We start from the raw sequence: 27,765 nt of genomic DNA, 5'->3' as shown, positions 1-27,765 counted from the left end.
CTCAAAACTGGCTGCACTATTAGTGGGGGGCACTCTGGCTGGCAGTGTTAGTGAGGGCACACTGGCTAACAGTGTTAGTGAGGGCACTCTGGCTGGCAGTATTAGTGAAGACACTCTGCGTGGCAGTATTAGTGAGGGGCACTCTGGCTGGCACTATTAGTGGGGGGCACTCTGGCTGGCACTATTAGTGGGGGGCACTCTGGCTGTCCTTATTAGTGGGGGGCACTCTGGCTGGCACTATTAGTGGGGGGCACTCTGGCTGGCAGTGTTAGTGAGGGCACTCTGGCTGGCAGTATTATTGGGGCACTCTGGCTGGCAGTGTTAGTGAGAGCACTCTGGCTGGCAGTGTTAGTGAGGGCACTCTGGCTGCAGTATTAGTGGGGGCGCTCTGGCTGTCAGTATTAGTGAGGGCACTCTGGCTGCAGTATTAGTGGGGGCACTCTGGCTGCAGTGTTAGTGGGGGCACTCTGGCTGGCAGTATTAGTGGGGGCACTCTGGCTGGCAGTATTAGTGAGGGCACTCTGGCTGCAGTATTAGGGGGGGCACTCTGTCTGGCCATATTAGTGGGGGCACTCTGGCTGGCAGTATTAGTGGGGGCACTCTGGCTGGCAGTGTAAGGGAGGGCACACTGGCTGGCAGTGTTAGTGAGGGCACTCTGGCTGGCAGTATTAGTGAAGACACTCTGCGTGGCAGTATTAGTGAGGGGCACTCTGGCTGGCACTATTAGTGGGGGGCACTCTGGCTGGCACTATTAGTGGGGGGCACTCTGGCTGTCCTTATTAGTGGGGGGCACTCTGGCTGGCACTATTAGTGGGGGGCACTCTGGCTGGCAGTGTTAGTGAGGGCACTCTGGCTGGCAGTATTATTGGGGCACTCTGGCTGGCAGTGTTAGTGAGAGCACTCTGGCTGGCAGTGTTAGTGAGGGCACTCTGGCTGCAGTATTAGTGGGGGCGCTCTGGCTGTCAGTATTAGTGAGGGCACTCTGGCTGCAGTATTAGTGGGGGCACTCTGGCTGCAGTGTTAGTGGGGGCACTCTGGCTGGCAGTATTAGTGGGGGCACTCTGGCTGGCAGTATTAGTGAGGGCACTCTGGCTGCAGTATTAGGGGGGGCACTCTGTCTGGCCGTATTAGTGGGGGCACTCTGGCTGGCAGTATTAGTGGGGGCACTCTGGCTGGCAGTGTAAGGGAGGGCACACTGGCTGGCAGTGTTAATGAGGGCACACTGGCTGGCAGTATTAGTGAGGGCACTCTGGCTGCACATTAGTGGGGGCACTCTGGCTGCACATTAGTGGGGGCACTCTGGCTGGCAGTGTTAGTGAGGACACTCTGGCTGCACATTAGTGGGGGCACTCTGGCTGGCAGTGTTAGTGGGGGCACACTGGCTGCACATTAGTGGGGGCACTCTGGCTGGCAGTGTTAGTGGGGGCACTCTGGCTGCACATTAGTGGGGGCACTCTGGCTGCACATTAGTGGGGGCACTCTGGCTGGCAGTGTTAGTGGGGGCACTCTGGCTGCACATTAGTGGGGGCACTCTGGCTGGCAGTGTTAGTGGGGGCACTCTGGCTGCACATTAGTGGGGGCACTCTGGCTGGCAGTGTTAGTGGGGGCACTCTGGCTGCACATTAGTGGGGGCACTCTGGCTGCACATTAGTAGGGGGCACTCTGGCTGGCAGTGTTAGTGGGGGCACTCTGGCTGGCAGTGTTAGTGAGGACACTCTGGCTGCACATTAGTGAGGGCACTCTGGCTGGCAGTGTTAGTGAGGGCACACTGGCTGGCAGTATTAGTGAGGGCACACTGGCTGGCAGTGTTAGTGAGGGCACACTGGCTGGCAGTGTTAGTGAGGGCACACTGGCTGGCAGTGTTAGTGAGGGCACACTGGCTGGCAGTGTTAGTGAGGGCACACTGGCTGGCAGTATTAGTGAGGGCACACTGGCTGGCAGTGTTGGTGAGGGCACACTGGCTGGCAGTGTTAGTGAGGGCACTCTGGCTGGCAGTGTTAGTGAGGGCACTCTGGCTGCACATTAGTGGGGGCACTCTGGCTGCACATTAGTGGGGGCACTCTGGCTGGCAGTATTAGTGGGGGCACTCTGGCTGACAGTATTAGTGGGGGCACTCTGGCTGCACATTAGTGGGGGCACTCTGGCTGCACATTAGTGGGGGCAGTCTGGCTGCACATTAGTGGGGGCAGTCTGGCTGCACATTAGTGGGGGCAGTCTGGCTGCACATTAGTGGGGGCACTCTGGCTGGCAGTATTAGTGGGGGCACTCTGGCTGGCAGTATTAGTGGGGGCACTCTGGCTGGCAGTATTAGTGGGGGCACTCTGGCTGCACATTAGTGGGGGCACTCTGGCTGGCAGTATTAGTGAGGGCAGTCTTGTTTGATGGGTTATGAGCAGTATTTGGGGCAGCTCTTAAGTACAAATGATTTTCTGGGTAGACAATGTATTAATGTTGGCAGAGAATGTGGCGCCGCACAGCGGAGGGAACAGGTTATTTGTCACCGTCCTCCTCATTATATCAGTATGTGTGAGCCGATTCGCCTTTCTATATGGTTTGTCCCTCGTCAGTCGCTGTCTTTAGCTGCCTGGTTTGTCCCTCTCTGCTCTCCGTACGATCCGGAAACTGACAGCAGCGCCGGAGACTCGTGGTTTGTGTATACACCCGAAACACCCGAAGATGAAGCCCAAGAAAAAACAGGGTGAGACCCGGAGGAGCGGTGACATGAGCGGCCTCAGTGACGGGTGACGCCCGCATTACACGTCACTGTAATACAGACATTATATGGATAGTTATCATTTCTATATTGGTTGTCTCCTCTCTGATCTACTTTGTGTTTCACTTACTCATCAAATGCAAGATCTCTGCTTGCTGTCAGCAAATTGAAGCAGCAATCTTTTACATCCAGAGAATACAATCCAGTAAAAACTGAAGACTTCTCAGTTCTGAGGGTTTGTTACAATAGTATCCAGACAGAGCTGTGCACTGCAGACTGACACACTGTAACAGACCATCAGGACAGAGCTGTGTACTGCAGACTGACACACTGTAACAGACCATCAGGACAGAGCTGTGTACTGCAGACTGACACACTGTAACAGACCATCAGGGCAGGGAGAAGTTAAGTCCTAATAAAGAGTGTGTGGCGCAAGATGTTCCACAAACCGAAATCTGCACTGCCTTGGAGATGGAGTAGATTTCTTCATAAATCACCTCAAGCAGAACCTCAACAATAAACTGTACTAGGTTTGTACAGGTCTCATATTGAATGTAAACGTTCTCATTCACTGACAGCAAGCAGAGGTCAAAATAGTGAGAAAACTAAACAGAAAGCAGAAAGTTATAGCGCAACCGGAAATGTTCTTGATTATGAGGCATTCTGTATTATCAGATGCTGGATTAAGGCCTCTTTCACACGGGCGTCATATTTTTGGCCTGGATAAGATGCGGGTGCGTTGCGGGAACATGCACGATTTTTCCGCGTGAGTGCAAAACATTGTAATGGGTTTTGCACTCGCGTGAGAAAAATCGCGCATGTTTGGTACCCAAACCCGAACTTCTTCACAGAAGTTCGGGCTTGGGATCGGTGTTGTGTAGATTGTATTATTTTCCCTTATAACATGGTTATAAGGGAAAATAATAGCATTCTGAATACAGAATGCAAAGTAAAATAGCGCTGGAGGGGTTAAAAAAAAATAAAAATTTTTTTAACTCACCTTAATCCACTTGATCGCGCAGCCGGCATCTCTTCTGTCTCCTTCTTTGCTGATTGTAGGAACAGGACCTGTGGTGACGTCACTCCGGTCATCACATGGTCCATCACATGATCTTTTACCATGGTAAAAGATCATGTGATGACCGGAGTGACGTCATCACAGGTCCTTTTCCTGCACACAGCTACGAAGGAGACAGAAGAGAAGCCGGCTATGCTATCAAGTGGATTAAGGTGAGTTAAATAATTTATTTATTTTTTTTAACCCCTCCAGCCCTTTTGTACTAGGCATTCTGTATTCAGAATGCTATTATTTTCCCTTATAACCATGTTATAAGGGAAAATAATAATGATCGGGTCTCCATCCCGATCGTCACCTAGCAACTGTGCGTGAAAATCGCACCGAATCCGCACTTGCTTGCGATTTTCACGCAACCCCATTCACTTCTATGGGGCCTGCGTTGCGTGAAAAACGCAGACTATAGAGCATGCTGTGATTTTCACGCAACGCACAAGTGATGCGTGAAAATCACCGCTCATGTACACAGCCCCATAGAAATTAATGGGTCGGGATTCAGTGCGGGTGCAATGCGTTCACCTCACGCATCGCATCCGCGCGGAATACTCGCCCGTGTGAAAGGGGCCTAAGGGTATCACCCTGCACATTTAGGCAGATCCTCTTGAAGGTCATGTCCTGTCCAGATCTGAGCAGTTGTGGAGATAGTATTGGAGGCCATTACTCTCCAGTTACTCCAGAAGTCTTACACTCTCTTGTATCATCCCCCCCACAGGAGACGTCAGCCAGGCGGAGCTGATGATGAAGACCATCGCTGACGTCATCAAACAACTCTTAGAAGCTCACGAGCAAGGGAAGGACGTGAACCTCAACAAGTAAGTCTATAGGAGGAGGAGGAGGCTGGAGAGGACTGTGTGTCTATAGGAGGAGGAGGCTGGAGAGGACTGTGTGTCTATAGGAGGAGGAGGCTGGAGAGGACAGTGTGTCTATAGGAGGAGGAGGCTGGAGAGGACTGTGTGTCTATAGGAGGAGGAGGCTGGAGAGGACTGTGTGTCTATAGGAGGAGGAGGCTGGAGAGGACTGTGTCTATAGTAGGAGGAGGCTGGAGAGGACTGTGTGTCCATAGGAGGAGGAGGCTGGAGAGGACTGGGTGTCTATAGGAGGAGGAGGCTGGAGAGGACTGGGTGTCTATAGGAGGAGGCTGGAGAGGACTGTGTGTCTATAGGAGGAGGAGGCTGGAGAGGACTGTGTCTATAGGAGGAGGAGGCTGGACAGGACTGTGTGTCTATAGGAGGAGGAGGCTGGACAGGACTGTGTGTCTATAGGAGGAGGAGGCTGGAGAGGACTGTGTGTCTATAGGAGGAGGAGGCTGGAGAGGACTGTGTGTCTATAGGAGGAGGAGGCTGGAGAGGACTGTGTGTCTATAGGAGGAGGAGGCTGGAGAGGACTGTGTGTCTATAGGAGGAGGAGGCTGGAGAGGACTGTGTGTCTATAGGAGGAGGAGGCTGGAGAGGACTGTGTGTCTATAGGAGGAGGAGGCTGGAGAGGACTGTGTGTCTATAGGAGGAGGAGGCTGGAGAGGACTGTGTGTCTATAGGAGGAGGAGGAGGCTGGAGAGGACTGTGTGTCTATAGGAGGAGGAGGAGGAGGATGGAGAGGACTGTGTGTCTATAGGAGGAGGAGGCTGGAGAGGACTGTGTGTCTATAGGAGGAGGAGGCTGGAGAGGACTGTGTGTCTATAGGAGGAGGAGGCTGGAGAGGACTGCGTGTCTATAGGAGGAGGAGGCTGGACAGGACTGTGTGTCTATAGGAGGAGGAGGCTGGACAGGACTGTGTGTCTATAGGAGGAGGAGGCTGGAGAGGACTGTGTGTCTATAGGAGGAGGAGGCTGGAGAGGACTGTGTGTCTATAGGAGGAGGAGGCTGGAGAGGACTGTGTGTCTATAGAAGGAGGAGGCTGGAGAGGACTGTGTGTCTATAGGAGGAGGAGGCTGGAGAGGACTGTGTGTCTATAGAAGGAGGAGGCTGGAGAGGACTGTGTGTCTATAGTAGGAGGAGGCTGGAGAGGACTGTGTGTCTATAGGAGGAGGAGGCTGGAGAGGACTGTGTGTCTATAGGAGGAGGAGGCTGGAGAGGACTGTGTGTCTATAGGAGGAGGAGGCTGGAGAGGACTGTGTGTCTATAGGAGGAGGAGGATGGAGAGGACGGTGTGTCTATAGGAGGAGGAGGATGGAGAGGACGGTGTGTCTATAGGAGGAGGAGGCTGGAGAGGACTGTGTGTCTATAGGAGGAGGAGGATGGAGAGGACTGTGTGTCTATAGGAGGAGGAGGCTGGAGAGGACTGTGTGTCTATAGGAGGAGGAGGCTGGAGAGGACTGTGTGTCTATAGGAGGAGGAGGCTGGAGAGGACTGTGTGTCTATAGGAGGAGGAGGCTGGAGAGGACTGTGTGTCTATAGGAGGAGGAGGCTGGAGAGGACTGTGTGTCTATAGGAGGAGGAGGCTGGAGAGGACTGTGTGTCTATAGTAGGAGGAGGCTGGAGAGGACTGTGTGTCTATAGTAGGAGGAGGCTGGAGAGGACTGTGTGTCTATAGTAGGAGGAGGCTGGAGAGGACTGTGTGTCTATAGGAGGAGGAGGCTGGAGAGGACTGTGTCTATAGTAGGAGGAGGCTGGAGAGGACTGTGTGTCTATAGGAGGAGGAGGCTGGAGAGGACTGTGTGTCTATAGGAGGAGGAGGCTGGAGAGGACTGTGTGTCTATAGGAGGAGGAGGCTGGAGAGGACTGTGTGTCTATAGGAGGAGGAGGATGGAGAGGACTGTGTGTCTATAGGAGGAGGAGGCTGGAGAGGACTGTGTGTCTATGGGAGGAGGAGGAGGCTGGAGAGGACTGTGTGTCTATAGGAGGAGGAGGCTGGAGAGGACTGTGTGTCTATAGGAGGAGGAGGCTGGAGAGGACTGTGTGTCTATAGGAGGAGGAGGCTGGAGAGGACTGTGTGTCTATAGGAGGAGGAGGCTGGAGAGGACTGTGTGTCTATGGGAGGAGGAGGAGGCTGGAGAGGACTGTGTGTCTATAGGAGGAGGAGGCTGGAGAGGACTGTGTGTCTATAGGAGGAGGAGGCTGGAGAGGACTGTGTGTCTATAGTAGGAGGAGGCTGAAGAGGACTGTGTGTCTATAGGAGGAGGAGGATGGAGAGGACTGTGTGTCTATAGGAGGAGGAGGCTGCAGAGGACTGTGTGTCTATAGGAGGAGGAGGCTGCAGAGGACTGTGTGTCTATAGGAGGAGGAGGCTGGAGAGGACTGTGTGTCTATAGGAGGAGGAGGCTGCAGAGGACTGTGTGTCTATAGGAGGAGGAGGCTGGAGAGGACTGTGTGTCTATAGGAGGAGGAGGCTGCAGAGGACTGTGTGTCTATAGGAGGAGGAGGCTGCAGAGGACTGTGTGTCTATAGGAGGAGGAGGCTGGAGAGGACTGTGTGTCTATAGGAGGAGGAGGCTGGAGAGGACTGTGTGTCTATAGGAGGAGGAGGCTGGAGAGGACTGCGTGTCTATAGGAGGAGAAGGCTGGAGAGGACTGTGTGTCTATAGGAGGAGGAGGCTGGAGAGGACTGTGTGTCTATAGGAGGAGGAGGCTGGAGAGGACTGTGTGTCTATAGGAGGACTGTGGACTGCTGCTGAAAGGATGGGGATCCTTACAATTGTTTCCCAAAGTCTTTCTAGAAGAGAGGATCATGTTCATGGCTTTATCATGGGGGGTGTTCAGTGGATATTTTGTTCCCGGGGGGCACACAGATTGGCCGGTAGTGTAATATACATTCACTAGCAGAATTCTCAGGTCGTGTGGATGTCTCGGCTGCCTCTGATTCAAATGCTTTTGCCCCATGAGGTATTTTATCGCCGTCCCTCTTGGTTTCCCATGAGAAAAGTACAGACCCCTTTAACCCCTTGGCCTTCAGCGATGTAAACATGCGGCCCGGATTGCCTTGCCTGAGCCTCTGGATGTAGATGCTGCAGCCAGGCTTCCCTGGTGGTGACAACCAAGGCTCACGGGACCAAGGAACCCCTTGGATGGTACAGTCAGTAGGGGCCGCAGCATCTTAGGTGTTTGATCGTTGGAGGTGGCCCATTGGCACCCTCCAACATTATCGCAGGGAGACGATTAGTTCACTTGGTAGCTGGGGACCTATCACAGGCCCCATTTACCTGATGGAAGCTTGTGTACTTTTGGCTGATGTTTTTTCAGCAGTCTGCAGTTTCCTATACTGAGGGCTATAGCCAAAAAATGTATATTATGCAGTATGGTATCTGTTACAGGCCTCTGTCGGACATGTATATTGTGAGCTTATACCTCCAAGCCATGAAGACAGACGATGTTTTGGAATACTGTGACTTTCTGAGCATTTCATAGTCAAGAGACAAAAAAAAATGTAGTTTAAAAAAAGTTTCCCCCCAAAAAATAAATACAGTGCCTTGAAAAAGTATTCAGACCCATTGAACTTTTCCAAATGTTTTCACATTACACCCACAAACTTACATGTACTTTATTGGGATTTTTTGTGATAGACCCAGGGGTAGGCAACCTCTGGCACTCCAGCTGCTGTGAAACTACAACTCCCAGCATGCATACTTGCTCTGCTCTTCTAAGAACTCTTATAGAATGAATGGAGCATGATGGGAATTGTAGTTTCACAACAGCTGGAGTGCTGAAGGTTGCTGATCCCTGTGATAGACCAACACAAAGTAGCAAGTATGTGTGAGGTGAAAAGATATGAATGGTTTTCAATATTTTTAATAAATAAAAATATGAAAAGTTTGTCGTGCATTTGTTTTAAGCCCCCTGTACTCTGATACCCCTAAATAAAATCCAGTGTCACCCATTGCCTTCAGAAGTCACCTCATTAGTAAATAGAGTCCACCGGTGTGTAATGTATTCTCAGTATAACTCCAGCTGTTCTGTGAAGGCCTCAGAGGTTTGTTAGAGAACATTAGTGATCAAACAGCATCATGAAAACCAAGGAACACACCAGACAGGTCAGGGATAAAGTGTAAAGCAGGGTTAGGTTATAAAAAAAAAAATATCCCAAGCTCTGAACATCTCACTGTACTGTTCAATCCATCATCTGAAAATGGAAGGAGTATGACACAACTAACTACAAACCTACCAAGACATGGCTGCCCACCTAAACTGAGAGCCCAGACAAGGAGAGCATTGATTAGAGAAGCAGCCAAGAGGCCCATGGTCACTCTGGAGGAGCTGCAGAGATCCACAGCTCAGGTGGGAGAATCTGTCCGCAGGACAACTAGTAGTCGTGTGCTCCACAAATCTGGCCTTTATGGAAGAGTGGCAAGAAGAAAGGCATTTTTGAAAGCAAGCCATAAGGGCTCTTTCACACGAGCGGATGCCGTGTGGGTAATCTGCTGCGTGAAAGAGAGCCAAGCCCCGTTCCGGACAGCAGAGACACGGAGCAGTAACATGATTGATAATGCTCCGTGCCTCTCTGACCTTTTTACTAAAAAATCACAGTGAGATAAAGTCGTCACCGTGATTTTGTAGTAAAAAGATCACAGAGAGGCACGGAGCATTATCAATCATGTTACTGCTCGGTGTCACCCTGAACACACCATCCCCACCGTGACACATGGTGGTGGCAGCATCCTGCTGGGGGGAGGCTTTTCAGCAGGGACAGGGAAGCTGGACAGAGTTGATAGGAAGATGGAGCTAAACAGAAGGCAATCCTGGAGGCAACCCTGGTAGAGGCTTCAAAAGACCTGAGACTGGGGTAGAGGTTCACCTTCCAGTAGGACAACGACCCTCGGCATCCAGCCAGAGCTACAATGGAAGGGTTTAGATTAAAGCATATCCATGTGTTAGAATGGCCCAGTCACAGTCCAGACCTAAATCCCATTGAGAAGAGGTGAAAACTGCTGTTCACAGACACTCTTCATCCAATCTGACTGAGCGCGAGCTCTTCTGCAAAGAAGAATGGACAAAAACTTCAGCCTCTAGATGGGCAAAGCTGGTAGAGACATCGCCCAAAAGACCTGCAGCTGTAATTGCAGAGAAAGGTGGTCCTATATCAAGTATTGACTCAGGGGGGCTGAACACAAATGCACTACCCAGATTTTTATTTATTAAAAATTTTGATAACCCTATATCATTTTCTTGTTACTTCACACATACTTGTACTTTCTGTTAAAGTCTATCTCATAAAATCCCAATAAAATACTTTTAAGTTTGGAAAAGTTCAAGGGGTATGAATACTTTTTCAAGACACTGTAAACTCCATCTGTTGCCAGCCAATGGATTTTGTGCTGTTACATTTTTCTGGTGTTTTGCATTTTCTGCAGCAGATTGCGCCTCTGCTATTACATATTCACAGATTACTTCCCATGTATTGCCAGCAGATGGCGCCTCTGCTATTACATATTCACTGATTAGTTCCCATGTATTGCCAGCAGATGGCGCCTCTGCTATTACATATTCACTGATTAGTTCCCATGTATTGCCAGCAGATGGCGCCTCTGCTATTACATATTCACTGATTAGTTCCCATGTATTGCCAGCAGATGGCGCCTCTGCTATTACATCTTGTTACATCAGTTTCCATTTGTTGCCAGCAGATGGCGCCTCTGCTATTACATATTCACTGATTAGTTCCCATGTATTGCCAGCAGATGGCGCCTTTGTTATTACATATTCACTGATTACTTCCCATGTATTGCCAGCAGATGGCGCCTTTGTTATTACATATTCACTGATTAGTTCCCATGTATTGCCAGCAGATGGCGACCTCTGCTATTACATCTTGTTACATCAGTTTCCATTTGTTGCCAGCAGATGGCGCCTTTGCTATTACAACTATAGTAAAACTTTTTACCACACCCAGTGAGCGCTCGTATTTATGAACCATTATAAAATGGCCTCAGCGTTCACATCGCACTTCTGTCTAACCATACAGCATCCGCCATCATTTTTGCTGATAAAAAGAAGTGTTACATGAACACTGTTATTAACTATCGACCATGTAATATTTGGCAGTGCGCAGTCCTCCGGAGCTGAATACGCACTTCTGGCAGCTCTTCTCCCTGCTCCCCTCCTGTGATGTCCACCTTTGTGAATAGGGCGTATGATTAATGGTTGTCCTGATGGGAGTATTCAGCTCTCGTCAAGCCCTAATGTGTTAATGGGACACGGCATATGGAAATCATGAAGGGATGGTGCTAGGTTCCCAGCAGCACAGAGTATTTCTAGAGAAGACTCTGCTGAGCTTGTAGGAGGGTCAGGGACCTGTCTTCTCCTGTGATGACGATAGTGAGGACTGGGCTGTATGTGACATAATGTGACGATGGTGATGGAGACCAGTGGAAGGAGCTTGCTTCCCAGCAGCACAGAGTATTTCTGGAGCAGAGAGATGATCTCATTGGAGTTCACAGATTAGGCACGTGGTGGAAGGAATGGGGTCCCCAGCAGCACAGAGTATTTCTGGAGAGGAGGGCACTGATCTTATGAAAGGTGAGGTCACAGACTGAGAGCGACTTTTTGACAGCAGCACAGAGTATTTCAGGAGACGTGTGTTGAGGATGTTAGGGGCAGGGACCCTGTGGGTAAGGACTGGGCTCCATGAGGGAGGCTCTGCCGTCACATGACTGCTCCATCGTCTGTCACTTCTGCCGATACTTTTTAGTTTTTCCACTTCTGCTCGAGATGCAAATATTGACGAGCTGATCACACGTCGTCTGATTGTCCTCTCTGGTGGCGAGGCGTGACGGTGATATTTTCTCTGCCCTCAGTGGGCACGTGTGCTATTTGACTTGGTGTGTGCAGAGGTTTATTTCCTTCCGACGGCTCCTCGGCTCTCCTTTTCCTTGGAAACTTTGTAAATAGCAATTTGTGCCACCTTGGGAAGTGCTGTGGTCGTCTGTATTATTGGAACAGCTGGAGCTCGGAGCCCGGCTATCAGGAGGCACATGTTCAAAGTGCTGTGTGTTTGATGAAGGCCCAACGTCGTGCTGTGTAATTGGATTTGTGTGCAGAACGTCTTGTCGGTGCGTTCTGTGTTTATCCCTGCAGCTACTCCAAGGCTGACGACGTGGAGTTGAGCTGTCTCGGATAATTAAAAAAAAATATTCTGCTCCTCTGCTGCAGGACTCAGAGTGTGTCGCCCTAATGTTCAGTGTCTTTCTAAATGCAGGTTGAAGACAAAAACATCCGCCAAGTACGGTCTGTCGGCTCAACCGCGCCTCGTAGATATCATTGCTGCTGTCCCTCCGCAGCACCGCAAAGTTCTTGTGCCAAAGTTAAAAGCGAAGCCCATCCGTACTGCCAGTGGGGTGAGAAATGGTCTTTCTACATGATGAGAAATGCATACTTAACTGCAATAGTACTAATAGTACAGGGAGTGCAGAATTATTAGGCAAGTTGTATTTTTGAGGATTAATTTTATTATTGAACAACAACCATGTTCTCAATGAACCCAAAAAACTCATTAATATCAAAGCTGAATATTTTTGGAAGTAGTTTTTAGTTTGTTTTTAGTTTTAGCTATTTTAGGGGGATATCTGTGTGTGCAGGTGACTATTACTGTGCATAATTATTAGGCAACTTAACAAAAAACAAATATATACCCATTTCAATTATTTATTTTTACAAGTGAAACCAATATAACATCTCAACATTCACAAATATACATTTCTGACATTCAAAAACAAAACAAAAACAAATCAGTGACCAATATAGCCACCTTTCTTTGCAAGGACACTCAAAAGCCTGCCATCCATGGATTCTGTCAGTGTTTTGATCTGTTCACCATCAACATTGCGTGCAGCAGCAACCACAGCCTCCCAGACACTGTTCAGAGAGGTGTACTGTTTTCCCTCCTTGTAAATCTCACATTTGATGATGGACCACAGGTTCTCAATGGGGTTCAGATCAGGTGAACAAGGAGGCCATGTCATTAGATTTTGTTCTTTTATACCCTTTCTTGCCAGTCACGCTGTGGAGTACTTGGACGCGTGTGATGGAGCATTGTCCTGCATGAAAATCATGTTTTTCTTGAAGGATGCAGACTTCTTCCTGTACCACTGCTTGAAGAAGGTGTCTTCCAGAAACTGGCAGTAGGACTGGGAGTTGAGCTTGACTCCATCCTCAACCCGAAAAGGCCCCACAAGCTCATCTTTGATGATACCAGCCCAAACCAGTACTCCACCTCCAACTTGCTGGCGTCTGAGTCGGACTGGAGCTCTCTGCCCTTTACCAATCCAGCCACGGGCCCATCCATCTGGCCCATCAAGACTCACTCTCATTTCATCAGTCCATAAAACCTTAGAAAAATCAGTCTTGAGATATTTCTTGGCCCAGTCTTGACGTTTCAGCTTGTGTGTCTTGTTCAGTGGTGGTCGTCTTTCAGCCTTTCTTACCTTGGCCATGTCTCTGAGTATTGCACACCTTGTGCTTTTGGGCACTCCAGTGATGTTGCAGCTCTGAAATATGGCCAAACTGGTGGCAAGTGGCATCTTGGCAGCTGCACGCTTGACTTTTCTCAGTTCATGGGCAGTTATTTTGCGCCTTGGTTTTTCCACACGCTTCTTGCGACCCTGTTGACTATTTTGAATGAAACGCTTGATTGTTCGATGATCACGCTTCAGAAGCTTTGCAATTTTAAGAGTGCTGCATCCCTCTGCAAGATATCTCACTATTTTTGACTTTTCTCAGCCTGTCAAGTCCTTCTGTTGACCCATTTTGACAAAGGAAAGGAAGTTGCCTAATAATTATGCACACCTAATATAGGGTGTTGATGTCATTAGACCACAGCCCTTCTCATTACAGAGATGCACATCACCTAATATGCTTAATTGGTAGTAGGCTTTCGAGCCTATACAGCTTGGAGTAAGACAACATGCATAAAGAGGATGATGTGGTCAAAATACTCATTTGTCTAATAATTCTGCACGCAGTGTATAACTACTATAATACTGCTCCTATGTACAAGAATATAACTACTATAATACTGCTCCTATGTACAAGAATATAACTACTATAATACTGCCTCCTATGTACAAGAATATAACTACTATAATACTGCTCCTATGTACAAGAATATAACTACTATAATACTGCTCCTATGTACAAGAATATAACTACTATAATACTGCTCCTATGTACAAGAATATAACTACTATAATACTGCTCCTATGTACAAGAATATAACTACTATAATACTGCTCCTATGTACAAGAATATAACTACTATAATACTGCTCCTATGTACAAGAATATAACTGCTATAATACTGCTTCTATGTACAAGAATATAACTACTATAATACTGCTCCTATGTACAAGAATATAACTGCTATAATACTGCTCCTATGTACAAGAATATAACTACTATAATACTGCTCCTATGTACAAGAATATAACTACTATAATACTGCTCCTATGTACAAGAATATAACTACTATAGTACTGCTCCTATGTACAAGAATATAACTACTATAATACTGCTCCTATGTACAAGAATATAACTACTATAATACTGCCTCCTATGTACAAGAATATAACTACTATAATACTGCCTCCTATGTACAAGAATATAACTACTATAATACTGCCTCCTATGTACAAGAATATAACTACTATAATACTGCTCCTATGTACAAGAATATAACTACGATAATACTGCTCCTATGTACAAGAATATAACTACTATAATACTGCCTCCTATGTACAAGAATATAACTACTATAATACTGCTCCTATGTACAAGAATATAACTACTATAATACTGCTCCTATGTACAAGAATATAACTACTAGGGGGCGGAGCCTGGCTGTGTAGCTGGATGGCTGCAAGTTGCTGAGCTCCTCAACCTTACCGGCGAATTAACCCCTAAAATAAGCTCACAGCACCGCTAGGATGGGCAAAACGGGCAGGGATCGATTTAAAGATCAGGGGGATTCGACTCCTGTGAGATCCAGACAGCCTGACATGGATCAATTTGTTAATAAGCAACCGAAGCTGAGGTCGGCTGAGACCCCCAAGATGGCGCCCGCTCCAGCCCAGGCATCTGACATGGAGGAAGACACAGATGGCGGCAGTGTCTCAGATGCCTCGACTAACAAATCGAGGAAGCAGAGGGGCTCATTCACTAAAGCGGCACTTTTGGAAGTGATGAATGCGGCATTAGCCCCTATTAAGAGGGACCTGTCTGAGATTAAAGAGGACCTCCGGAGCATGGGTCACCGGGTGTCGGATCTGGAGGGCGCGCAGGAGGCGGCTCTCCGGAGAGAGGAGAGAACATACAAAGCACTCAACTCCCACACTGACCTGCTGAATGAGGCGCTCCTGAGGGTCGAGGACCAGGAGAACCGGAGCCGCAGGAGGAATCTAAGGATTCGCGGGCTCCCAGAATCCTTTGCCAGCGAAGCGCTAGAGAAAGTGGCACATGAGCTATTTTCCGACCTGCTGGGGCCTGAGAGAGCGGATCGGATCGTTATTGAACGAATACACAGAGCGCTTAGGCCCAAACCTAAGAACACCGATCCCCCACGCGACGTCATCTGCGGCCTCCTGAGTTTCGTCGATACTGCAGCACTCATGAGAGCTGGGAGAGAAACGGATCATCTGCAGTATGAAGGTACGCCGGTCATGTTCTTCCAGGACCTGGCCCCTTCTACTTTAGCTAAGCGGCGCATCCTTAAGCCGCTCTTGGATGCCCTCAGAGCAGCAGCTACCCCGTTCCGGTGGCTATACCCGTTCGGGATCGCAATCCTCAAGAACGGGCGTCAGATCTCCATCCGATCGCCGAAGGATCTTCATGCTAGCTGGGCCCAACTGGGGCTGAGCCCGATCGAGATCCCTTCATGGATGCCGGCCGACATGGCAGATCCTCCTCTCCCGCCACCCCAGGCAGCAGAATGGCGCCCTGTTTATAATAAAAGGTCGCCCAAGACCAGGGCTGAGAAGTCTGATCACCCTCCTACCTGAGCATGAAGATCTTGAAGGGATCTCTGTTCTGTTCCTGCTCCATTTGAAATACCTGGGACTTAGTGCCTTATGGTGACTTGCCCTGGAGCTTCTCTGTTCCCTGAGAGATGTTGACCTGAATTTAGGCCAGCCATGTCCACCTGTTGTGGAAAATATTGTTTCAGCATGCGGCTGATGCTTAATGAGTTCCAGAATTTCTTCTGGTTCACTTAAAGTTATGGACCTTCTCTATTGCCTGTTCATTTCTAGTTTGCAGGGGTTAACCCGGTATCACCTTTGGGTCACCCCCTTTTCCTTGTTAGATGGCCAGTCAATGGCCCTCTATAGCTCTGCGGGACCCCCCACCTGACAGACCCCGGCTGGTAGCCGTGATGAGTAAGGGTCGAGTAGTCAGGTGCTCAGTAGAGCTCTTTTTGCAAAATGTATTTGCACTATTGCTATGTACCTTACCTGTTTGTCTCCCCTCCTCCCCTCATGTGTCTCCCCCCCCCCTCACCATCAGATGTCATGTTTTGCATTATCAATTGCTAACTGTCTGCTTTCTATTTCAGAATGTCGTCTATTGTGATTTCTTCATTTAACGCCCGGGGAATGAACGAGCCTTGCAAACGGTCCCAAATCCTGGCCCTGTTACAGAGGGATAAAGTGTCTATAGCATTCTTCCAAGAAACCCATTTCAAAGAGGGTAAGATTCCTAAATTGCCCCCCAAAAGATTTCCTCAGTGGTTCCACAGCACGTATAGTTCGGCTAGCAGGGGTGTCAGCATAGCGATCCACAAACAGCTCCCCTTTAAGCATTCTGCCGTCTCTGCAGACCCTGAGGGTCGTTACCTGTTTGTTAAGGGCACTATCGCTGACACTCCTGTTACCCTGGCAACTGTATATGCTCCCAACAGAGGGCAGGTTGCTTGGCTCGTTCAGACCCTTGGCCTACTATCCTCCTTTAAGGAGGGAATGGTTATTTTAGGAGGTGATTTTAATGCTACCCTCGATCCTGCATTAGATTCTTCTAATGGGAAGTCTGCCATTACACATGCCCGGTTGCGGCGCCTTAAGATAGCCCTACAGAGGTTAGGGGTTCTAGATATCTGGCGCACCACAAACCCTACTGGTAGGGACTTTTCCTTCTATTCAGCTGCTAAATTGTCCTATCACAGATTAGACTACCTATTTTTATCTAAATCCTGTGCTAATAGAGTTATCAATTCTCACATAGGGAACATCACCCTGTCTGACCACGCTCCGGTATTTTTGAGTGTGTCCCTGCTGGACCTCCCAAAGAGGGAATGGAATTGGCGCATTAATGAGACCATCATCTCTGACCCCTCCCATGCTGCGAAATTATCTTCTATTATAACGGATTTCTTCACATCTAATACTTCAGGCCCTGATGCTCCCTCCCCGTCCATTATTTGGGAAACCCACAAAGCGGTTCTGAGAGGAGAACTAATAGCCTTAGGTGCCCATATTAAAAAACAACGGGATCAGGCTGTGGCGACACTTCTCTCCCAGATTCAGGCTCTAGAGCTAACGCACAAAGCCTCCCAGGCCCTTAGCTGTGCCTTGGAGCTCTCAGAAGCCCGTACTAAGCTCAAGAACCTGCTAAATGTCACGTCAGCTAAGCTTTTACTTAGAGCCAAGTTCCGCTCCTATGCGCACGGGGACAAAGGGAATAGATTAATGTCCGCTTTAGTGAAGAAACAAAACACGGACTCCTTTATTGCTGCAGTTAAAGATGACAAAGGCGTCCTTCATAAAGGAACTCCAGATATAGCAAAGACCTTCTGTGCCTTCTATAGGGACCTATACAACCTTAAAACACCAGATAATATGTTACCAGCTCAATTAGGTGAGGCAACTGAGAAGTTTCTCTCCTCCCTCCAGTTACCTACTATTACCCCCGCTCAGTCAGCCCAGCTCTTATCTCCTATCACAGACGATGAAATTGGTAGGGTTCTCTCCTCCATACCCTCAGGGAAAAGCCCAGGCCCTGATGGTTTTACCATCTCTTATTACAAAACCTTTAAGCAGACCCTAATTCCCCATTTTAATACCTTATGTAACTATTTACTCCAAGGGGGCTCCCTCCCTCCCCAATCGCTTTCAGCCCATATCACGGTAATCCATAAGGAAAATAAGGACCCCCTAAATTGCGGGAGTTACCGTCCTATCTCGCTTCTAAATACGGATGTGAAGTGGTGGGCCAAAATTTTGGCTCAACGGATTCAGTCGGTTCTCCCTGGCATTATCAACGAGGAGCAGGTGGGGTTCGTCTCTGGCAGGCAGGGGAGTGAGAATACGGTCCGTGTCATACAATTGATCACGCATGCTCGTCAGCACTCAATACCTTTAGCTCTTCTCAGTACAGATGCAGAAAAGGCCTTTGACAGGATCAGCTGGCAATTCATGTCTCGGGCACTGTCGAAGTTCGGCCTTCCGGACCAGTTCATCCAATCCGTTTTCTCACTTTATTCGCTCCCCTCTGCCAGAATACGGATTAATGGGACACTCTCTCCAGCTTTTCCCATTACTAATGGGACAAGGCAGGGGTGCCCACTCTCACCTGCCCTCTTTGTTATTGTCATGGAGACCCTGCTGGCCAGGATCAGGCAAGATCCGGACATTAAGGGGATCACCTTGGGGTCGCATACCCATCTAACGGCCGCTTTTGCAGACGACCTTTTGGTCATAACGTCCAAACCCTCTAACCTCCTTCCCCAGACTTCAAGCCCTTTTTGAAGAATATGGAGTGGTCTCAAATTTTAAGATCAACTATACTAAGTCACAGGCCCTGAATATTTCTTGCCCACCCGCTACTGTAGACACGCTTAAAGGTTCCGCTGCTTTTTCGTGGGCCACTAAGTCAATCCCTTTTCTAGGTACCCATATCTCAGCAAAACCAGAAGATCTTTTCGAGTTAAATTATGTCCCCTTACTGAAATCCATTAGAGCACACTTACACTCTCTAAAACTTCCGTTTATCTCTTGGATTGGGCGGAAAAACTTCATTAAAGCTTTTATTGTTCCGAGACTGCTCTATCTCTTCCAAACACTTCCTATCTGGCTACCCCATTCCTTCTTTGTGGAGGTCCGCAGGGTCATCTCAACCTTTGTTTGGTCTGGTAAGTCCCCCAGGTTGGCTTATGCCACTCTCACTCGGGAGAGAAGGTTGGGAGGCTTCGGCCTACCCGACATATACCTCTATTACAAAGCATCAATGCTAAACAGAGCTTTGAGCCTCATCTCTTGGCGCCCTCTCGGCCTTGTCTCCCGACTGGAGTGTGATTTGCTTTCATATAGGGACAAGTTAGTTCTATGGGGCTTACGCAAATGTACCGCTAATAATAAGTTTACCTCGCCCTTATGGAAGGGTCTGTTACTGGAATGGACTAAACTGTATGGGTCCTCAACCCTTAGGTTCCCAAGCTTGAGTCTCCCCTTAGAGCTGCTGCAGGCACACGTTCACCCTACCACCTCTGATGTAACAGGAATTTGGGCTTTACTATCTAACTTTAAACTGAAAGACATCATAACTGCATCAGGTGCCTTAAATTGGAGTAAAATATATGAAATCCCTAGGGTTCAGGGAGCCTCCTTCCTAGCGCTTATGGCTTTTAAGAAAGATTTGGCGCTTTTGGAATCTTTTCCCAGGCCTACGGTAGATCCCTCTTGGTTGGAGGGGAAAATCTCTAACGCCCTTCGCCCCAAGAAACCTCTCTCCACATTCTACAAGGAGCTACTCTCCTCCGCACCTCCAGATCTGTGGTTCCTTGCAGCCTGGGAGAAGGAGCTGTCCCTGTCCCTTTCAGAACCTGAAAAAGCCTTCATCCTCACACACTCACATGGTTTCAACCGTTGTATTAGAATACAGGCAAACTCTTATAAATTACTTACAAGATGGTATAAGACACCGGAATTCCTTCACAAGCTTAATCCCGCTATCCCAAACGGTTGCTGGAGGTGTGGAGGAGATATTGGTTCTTTATCTCATATTTGGTGGAGCTGCGAGAAAATAAAACCGTTTTGGGTTGAAGTAGAAGCAGCTATAAACAGGATATGTAATAGCCAGATTACCTTAGACGCAAAACTCCTGCTGCTCTGGTGTCCAAATGGCACGCTTACCCCCTCAAAGTATAACCTACAAACCATGCTTATTACAGCAGCTCGACTGCTGATCCCTCTATTGTGGAAAAATGAATCAGCTCCCTCGTTCTTGATGTGGACGGAAAAAATTGACCAACTATATCGGTTTGAAGAACTAGCCCACTGGGAAAATCAATCGAGAGCAGTTTTTGTAAAACTATGGTCTCCCTGGAAGCTATACCGCAAATTCTAGGCTTAGATATGTCTTGACTTAAGATTTTGATTGACATCCAACTCTTCCCCTCCCCTCTCTCCTCCAACCCACCTTCCTTTGTCTTGTTACAGCCCCCCCCCTCGTCAGATATTTGTTTGCATATTTCACTCCATTATCTGAAGTCGTGTATGCAATCATTTTGAATATAATGTGTTTGCTGAATATTCACTTATCCAGCTGCGTCTGGACACAAGATGCATGACTCTCTACATGACTGTGTATTTTTCTCAAATAAAAAGAAATTTGATAAAGAATATAACTACTATAATACTGCTCCTATGTACAAGAATATAACTACTATAATACTGCTCCTATGTACAAGAATATAACTACTATAATACTGCTCCTATGTACAAGAATATAACTACTATAATACTGCCCCTATGTACAAGAGTATAACTACTATAATACTGCTCCTATGTATAAGAATATAACTACTATAATACTGCTCCTATGTACAAGAATATAACTACTATAATACTGCTCCTATGTACAAGAATATAACTACTATAATACTGCTCATATGTACCAGAATATAACTACTATAATACTGCTCATATGTACCAGAATATAACTACTATAATACTGCCTCCTATGTACAAGAATATAACTACTATAATACTGTTCCTATGTACAAGAATATAACTACTATAATACTGCCTCCTATGTACAAGAATATAACTACCATAATACTGCTCCTATGTACAGGAATATAACTACTATAATACTGCTCCTATGTACAAGAATATAACTACTATAATACTGCTCATATGTACCAGAATATAACTACTATAATAGTGCTCCTATGTACAAGAATATAACTACTATAATACTGCTCCTATGTACAAGAATATAACTACTATAATACTGCTCCTATGTACAAGAATATAACTACTATAATACTGCCTCCTATGTACAAGAATATAACTACTATAATACTGCTCCTATGTTACAGGGGTTGGTCTATATTTAATGCTGTATCACTAGGATATGCCGTCAATGTCAGATAGGAGTGGGTTGCACCTTTAGTACCCGCTCCTATCTGTAGAATGGGGTCTCTGCAGTAACGGAGAGGACGCTGCCCCTGTGTGACTTGCTCTCCATTTATTGCTATGGGAGTTCTGAAAATATCAGAGAGAGCGTGCCGTTCCTTAACGGTGAATGGAGAGTGCACTGTGCACCTCTACGTTCACCGCCATCGGACTGCCGGATATAACCGAGCCAGCGCTCACTTATGGGTTAACGGAGGGTGGCTCTGTATTCACTTACGGGGGCACCTATCTGACATTAACGGCATGTCTGAGATGGGAACACCCCTTTGACCTGGTGACAGGGTGACTTTATTATTGCTTCCTTCACTGCTTGAGATGGACCTTCACGCGTTCCTGCTGTTCTCTTGCAGATTGCTGTGGTGGCGGTCATGTGTAAACCTCACAGATGTCCTCACATTAACTTTACTGGAAATATTTGTGTGTAAGTACAATGTCCAGATCTAAAGAAATGTACCAAGTCTTCAGATAAGGCCAAGGAGATCCACCAAGAGGACTACAGGCCCATTTACAGAGGATGGTGATCGGCGAGTGTATATTACTAGCTGCACAAGTGCTGGGGACAGTACACGCACGCAGCTAGTATCTAGCACATGCGCAGCTAGTATTATAAGCTGGTCAACCCCTATGTGCATCATTGACTTTCAATTCACATTGCTTTTACGTATCAAATTGAGTCACTGTGTACATAAATTACTCATCCTGTACTGATCCTGAGTTACATCCTGTATTATACTCCAGAGCTGCACTCACTATTCTGCTGGTGCAGTCACTGTGTACATACATTACATTACTTATCCTGTACTGATCCTAAGCTACATCCTGTATAATTCTCCAGAGCTGCACTCACTATTCTGCTGGTGCAGTCACTGTGTACATACATTACATTACTTATCCTGTACTGATCCTAAGCTACATCCTGTATAATTCTCCAGAGCTGCATTTACTATTCGGCTGGTGGAGTCACTGTGTACATAACATTACTTATCCTGTACTGATCCTGAGTTACATCCTGTATTATACTCCAGAGCTGCACTCACTATTCTGCTGGTGGAGTCACTGTGTACATACATTACATTACTTATCCTGCACTGATACTGAGTTACATCCTGTATTATACTCCAGAGCTGTACTCACTATTCTGCTGGTGGAGTCACTGTGTACATACATTACATTACTTATCCTGTACTGATCCTGAGTTACATTCTGTATTATACTGCAGAGCTGCACTCACTATTCTGCTGGTGGAGTCACTGTGTACATACATTACATTACTTATCCTGCACTGATACTGAGTTACATCCTGTATTATACTCCAGAGCTGTACTCACTATTCTGCTGGTGGAGTCACTGTGTACATACATTACATTACTTATCCTGTACTGATCCTGAGTTACATCCTGTATTATACTCCAGAGCTGCACTCACTATTCTGCTGGTGGAGTCACTGTATACATACATTACATTACTTATCCTGTACTGATCCTGAGTTACATCCTGTATTATACTCCAGAGCTGCACTCACTATTCTGCTGGTGCAGTCACTGTGTACATACATTACATTACTTATCGTGTACTGATCCTGAGTTACATCCTGTATTATACTCCAGAGCTGCACTCACTATTCTGCTGGTGGAGTCACTGTGTACATACATTACATTACTTATCCTGTACTGATCCTGAGTTACATCCTGTATTATACTCCAGAGCTGCACTCACTATCCTGCTGGTGGAGTCACTGTGTACATAAATTACTTATCCTGTACTGATCCTGAGTTACATCCTGTATTATACTCCAGAGCTGCACTCACTATTCTGCTGGTGCAGTCACTGTGTATATACATTACATTACTTATCGTGTACTGATCCTGAGTTACATCCTGTATTATACTCCAGAGCTGCACTCACTATTCTGCTGGTGCAGTCACTGTGTACATACATTACATTACTTATCCTGTACTGATCCCGAGTTACATCCTGTAGTATTATTCTCCAGAGCTGCACTCACTATTCTGCTGGTGGAGTCACTGTGTACATACATTACATTACTTATCCTGTACTGATCCTGAGTTACATCCTGTATTATACTCCAGAGCTGCACTCACTATTCTGCTGGTGGAGTCACTGTGTACATACATTACTTATCCTGTACTGATCCTGAGTTACATCCTGTATTATACTCCAGAGCTGCACTCACTATTCTGCTGGTGCAGTCACTGTGTACATACATTACATTACTTATCCTGTACTGATCCCGAGTTACATCCTGTATTATACTCCAGAGCTGCACTCACTATTCTGCTGGTGCAGTCACTGTGTACATACATTACTTATCATGTACTGATCCTGAGTTACATACTGTATTATACTCCAGAGCTGCACTCACTATTCTGCTGGTGCAGTCACTGTGTACATACATTACTTATCCTGTACCGATCCTTAGTTACATCCTGTATTATACTCCAGAGCTGCACTCACTATTCTGCTGGTGGAGTCACTGTGTACATACATTACATTACTTATCCTGTACTGATCCTGAGTTACATCCTGTATTATACTCCAGAGCTGCACTCACTATTCTGCTGGTGCAGTCACTGTGTACATACATTACATTACTTATCCTGTACTGATCCTGAGTTACATCCTGTATTATACTCCAGAGCTGCACTCAGTATTCTGCTGGTGGAGTCACTGTGTACATACATTACTTATCCTGTACTGATCCTGAGTTACATCCTGTATTATGCTCCAGAGCTGCACTCACTATTCTGCTGGTGCAGTCACTGTGTACATACATTACATTACTTATCCTGTACTGATCCTGAGTTACATCCTGTATTATACTCCAGAGCTGCACTCACTATTCTGCTGGTGGAGTCACTGTGTACATACATTACATTACTTATCCTGTACTGATCCTGAGTTACATCCTGTATTATACTCCAGAGCTGCACTCACTATTCTGCTGGTGGAGTCACTGTGTATATACATTACATTACTTATCCTGTACTGATCCTGAGCTACATCCTGTATTATACTCCAGAGCTGCACTCACTATTCTGCTGGTGCAGTCACTGTGTACATACATTACTTATCCTGTACTGATCCTGAGTTACATTCTGTATTATACTCCAGAGCTGCACTCACTATTCTGCTGGTGCAGTCACTGTGTACATACATTACTTATCCTGTACTGATCCTGAGTTACATCCTGTATTATACTTCAGAGCTGCACTCACTATTCTGCTGGTGGAGTCACTGTGTACATACATTACTTATCCTGTACTGATCCTGAGTTACATCCTGTATTATATTCCAGAGCTGCACTCACTATTCTGCTGGAGGAGTCACTGTGTACATACATTACTTATCCTGTACTGATCCTGAGTTACATCCTGTATTATGCTCCAGAGCTGCACTCACTATTCTGCTGGTGCAGTCACTGTGTACATACATTACATTACTTATCCTGTACTGATCCTGAGTTACATCCTGTATTATACTCCAGAGCTGCACTCACTATTCTGCTGGTGGAGTCACTGTGTACATACATTACATTACTTATCCTGTACTGATCCTGAGTTACATCCTGTATTATACTCCAGAGCTGCACTCACTATTCTGCTGGTGGAGTCACTGTGTATATACATTACATTACTTATCCTGTACTGATCCTGAGCTACATCCTGTATTATACTCCAGAGCTGCACTCACTATTCTGCTGGTGCAGTCACTGTGTACATACATTACTTATCCTGTACTGATCCTGAGTTACATTCTGTATTATACTCCAGAGCTGCACTCACTATTCTGCTGGTGCAGTCACTGTGTACATACATTACTTATCCTGTACTGATCCTGAGTTACATCCTGTATTATACTTCAGAGCTGCACTCACTATTCTGCTGGTGGAGTCACTGTGTACATACATTACTTATCCTGTACTGATCCTGAGTTACATCCTGTATTATATTCCAGAGCTGCACTCACTATTCTGCTGGAGGAGTTACAGTGTACATACCTTACAGTTATATGTAGTCTATACAGTTCGCTGTCATGGGTACATTGTATCAGACTGAATACCACTGTAACAAACCTTCAGTACAGAGAACTATTAAGTTGCTTCTGTCACCCCCCAAAAGTCATTTTTCATTTTTGGGCTAATTAACATCCTTATAGTGCTCTTACCTTTTTCTGTGGCTTAGTTTCTTTAAAAACCGCACTTTTATAATATGTTAATTACCTCGCTACCAGCAGGTAGTGCTGTTACTTGCTGGTAGCCGCCGCATCCTCCTTTTCAAAAAACCGCCCCCTCCTCCTGTTGATTGACAGGCCAGCGAGCGCTCTCCTCCTCCGACTGGCCCTGTCAGCATTTCAACTCCCGCGCCTGCGCCTTATGCGTCTTCATTCGGCGCAGGCGCTCTGGGAGAAGGACGCTCGCTTCCTCAGCACTCCCTCAGTGCGCCTGCGCTGAGGGAGAGCCCTATATATTGAATAATCGCACTATAAGGATTTTAATTAGCCCCAAAATGAAAAATGACTTTTGGGGGGGTGACAGAAGCCCTTCAAAGCTGTTCCGGTTTTAGCTTCTGGATGAAAACTAGAATGTTTTCATAAACTGACAGCAAGCAGAGATCTTGAATATGGCGAAGAGTGTAAAAAGAGAATTGTACATTTTTCATTATGTAGTATAGATAGGACTGGAAAAACACTGTAAAGATATGCAAATAATGCTGTACCCCTGTGTATGTAGCTGCTCTTCAGCATAGCTGCTGGTGCTTCTGCACAGTGTGTCAGTTTCATCTTGTATTCATCTGCAGGTATTGCCCCGGAGGTCCCGATTCTGATTTTGAATACTCGACCCAGTCGTATACAGGATATGAGGTACGTTCTCCTCTATGGATATACGGGTCTCAGGGGTACGAGGCCCATCGGTCAGGGTGGTGCTGGTCTGTGGATCAGTTGCGGGGGGTCTTTTCTGTCGCTTGGTACACTGTTAAAGGGATAGTCTGCTCTTTAAACTAATTTTCATAGGGGTGTATTTAGAACGGAGGGGTCACTTTATCGGGACACCAACCCTTCTATTCGGAGTGGCTCCTGGATTATACAGGCATCCATTGATCTGCATCTACTGTTGGGCAGATGTGCACAGGGGGCAACCAATGGAGGGGGCCATGCCATAGCGCCACCATCACTGATGGGGTGGCTCAGCACGTCTAAGGTCATAGAAATATTTTTTTTAATGTTTACTGTTCCTTTAAAATCTTCTCCAATTTCTTTGCAGCCGACATCCATGCGTGCTATCCGGGCCCGCTACGACCCCTTCCTGCAGACCAGACATAGAGTCGAACAGGTAGAGTCCATATCGGTATTGTCACGTTTTGCTGTCCCTGTGAAAGTTGGGTGACAACCAATATGGCCACCACGAAGGCACCCACCGGGTGGGATTCCTGTCTGCCAGATCTGCTATCTACTAGGTAGGTCTGACGTTCAGGAGTCTAGGAAAGCTGGGTTACGACTACTGTCAAGAGTGGCTATGTTGGTTGTCACACCAATATGGTCGCCAAAAGAGAAGAATTTAGATTTAAAGGGAAGGAGAGGGTTGATTTCTCTTTAAGGCAGCACATTCTTCCCATAATCCCTAGAAGATACGGATGGGCAGGAGGAGCCGCTCTCGCCCCCGTTATCTTATTTCCCTTGTTCGGGGAGGCAAGAGATTTTCCAATAGTCACAGCAACCAACATAAGACATCTGGGGGATGGATATGTCAGATATTGAAGGTAATTAGTATTTTCCAATCTATCCTGTCTGATCTTAACATATGGATACATTTACATAAAATTTACATTTTATGCTTAAACAGGATTTAAGCCCCTCCCCCACGGCGCCTTTTTCAGGCGTTTAATTTCCTGTCGTTTATAGTCATTTTGTCCTTGCTGTAATTATAATCATCTCGTCATATACAGAAGTCCTTGTAGTTATGCACAGTACTGACTCTCAACAACCTAAGCTTCAGTGTAAAGCATGGAGGAGAGAGAGATCAGCATAGGTGATTTACAAGTCAATATCGGAATAAGTCACATATCACTAGCCATATAATTCTATTTCTTACACCACCTCGATGATGACATGCTTGTCCGACAGTTGCAAAACTGGTTGAAAAGCCGAGCATGTGTGATATACCGGTGTTATCGGTCTATGGGATGTAGTGGACGATAGGACGCATAACCAGGAATAAGAAAAACATACTTCATACTGATAAAAACTTCCCTGGCAGTGTAAGGGATTGGAGGGGTTAATGTCACTAGTTCTCTTGCTCTAGAGTAGAAGAAGGTGTTCAAAAATGATTCCTCGCTTGCCTATGCAGGGGGTCCTGGTGGACTGGAGTAAAAGAGCAGATTTAAACCTGGTGGCCTAGGGAATAATAACAGGTTGATGTGATGTTCCCTGGGGGTCTAGTGTAAAATAGAGGTTTACAGTCTGGTGGGCTAAGATGTATTAGGACAGAAGGGTCATTTTTTACCCTGGTTGTCTAGTGTAACATAGAGGTATAATACCTGGTTGTCAAAGGTACAGTATATTAGGACAGGAGGGTCATTTTTTTTTACTCTAGTGGTCTGATGTAAAATAGAGGTTTAATACTTGGTTGTTTAGAG

The 27,765-nt window shown here is 46.6% G+C and overlaps 1 protein-coding gene across 1 annotated transcript in view; it reads left to right on the top strand.

Moving 5' to 3' along the window:
* Positions 1-2,588: 2,588 nt before the first annotated feature.
* Positions 2,589-27,765, top strand: part of ELP3 (elongator acetyltransferase complex subunit 3) — a 154,493-nt gene continuing 129,316 nt past the window's right edge. Inside the window, exons 1-6 of the mRNA XM_040427150.1 lie at positions 2,589-2,698; positions 4,501-4,600; positions 11,912-12,050; positions 21,463-21,533; positions 25,930-25,993; positions 26,394-26,462. Of these exons, the coding sequence (XP_040283084.1) occupies positions 2,677-2,698; positions 4,501-4,600; positions 11,912-12,050; positions 21,463-21,533; positions 25,930-25,993; positions 26,394-26,462 (465 nt within the window). The 5' untranslated portion in view covers positions 2,589-2,676. The remainder of the gene's footprint in view (positions 2,699-4,500; positions 4,601-11,911; positions 12,051-21,462; positions 21,534-25,929; positions 25,994-26,393; positions 26,463-27,765) is intronic.

Source organism: Bufo bufo, chromosome 4, assembly GCF_905171765.1.
Source record: "Bufo bufo chromosome 4, aBufBuf1.1, whole genome shotgun sequence".
Classification (NCBI taxonomy): domain Eukaryota; kingdom Metazoa; phylum Chordata; class Amphibia; order Anura; family Bufonidae; genus Bufo; species Bufo bufo.
This window is presented reverse-complemented; position numbering and strand designations above follow the sequence as displayed.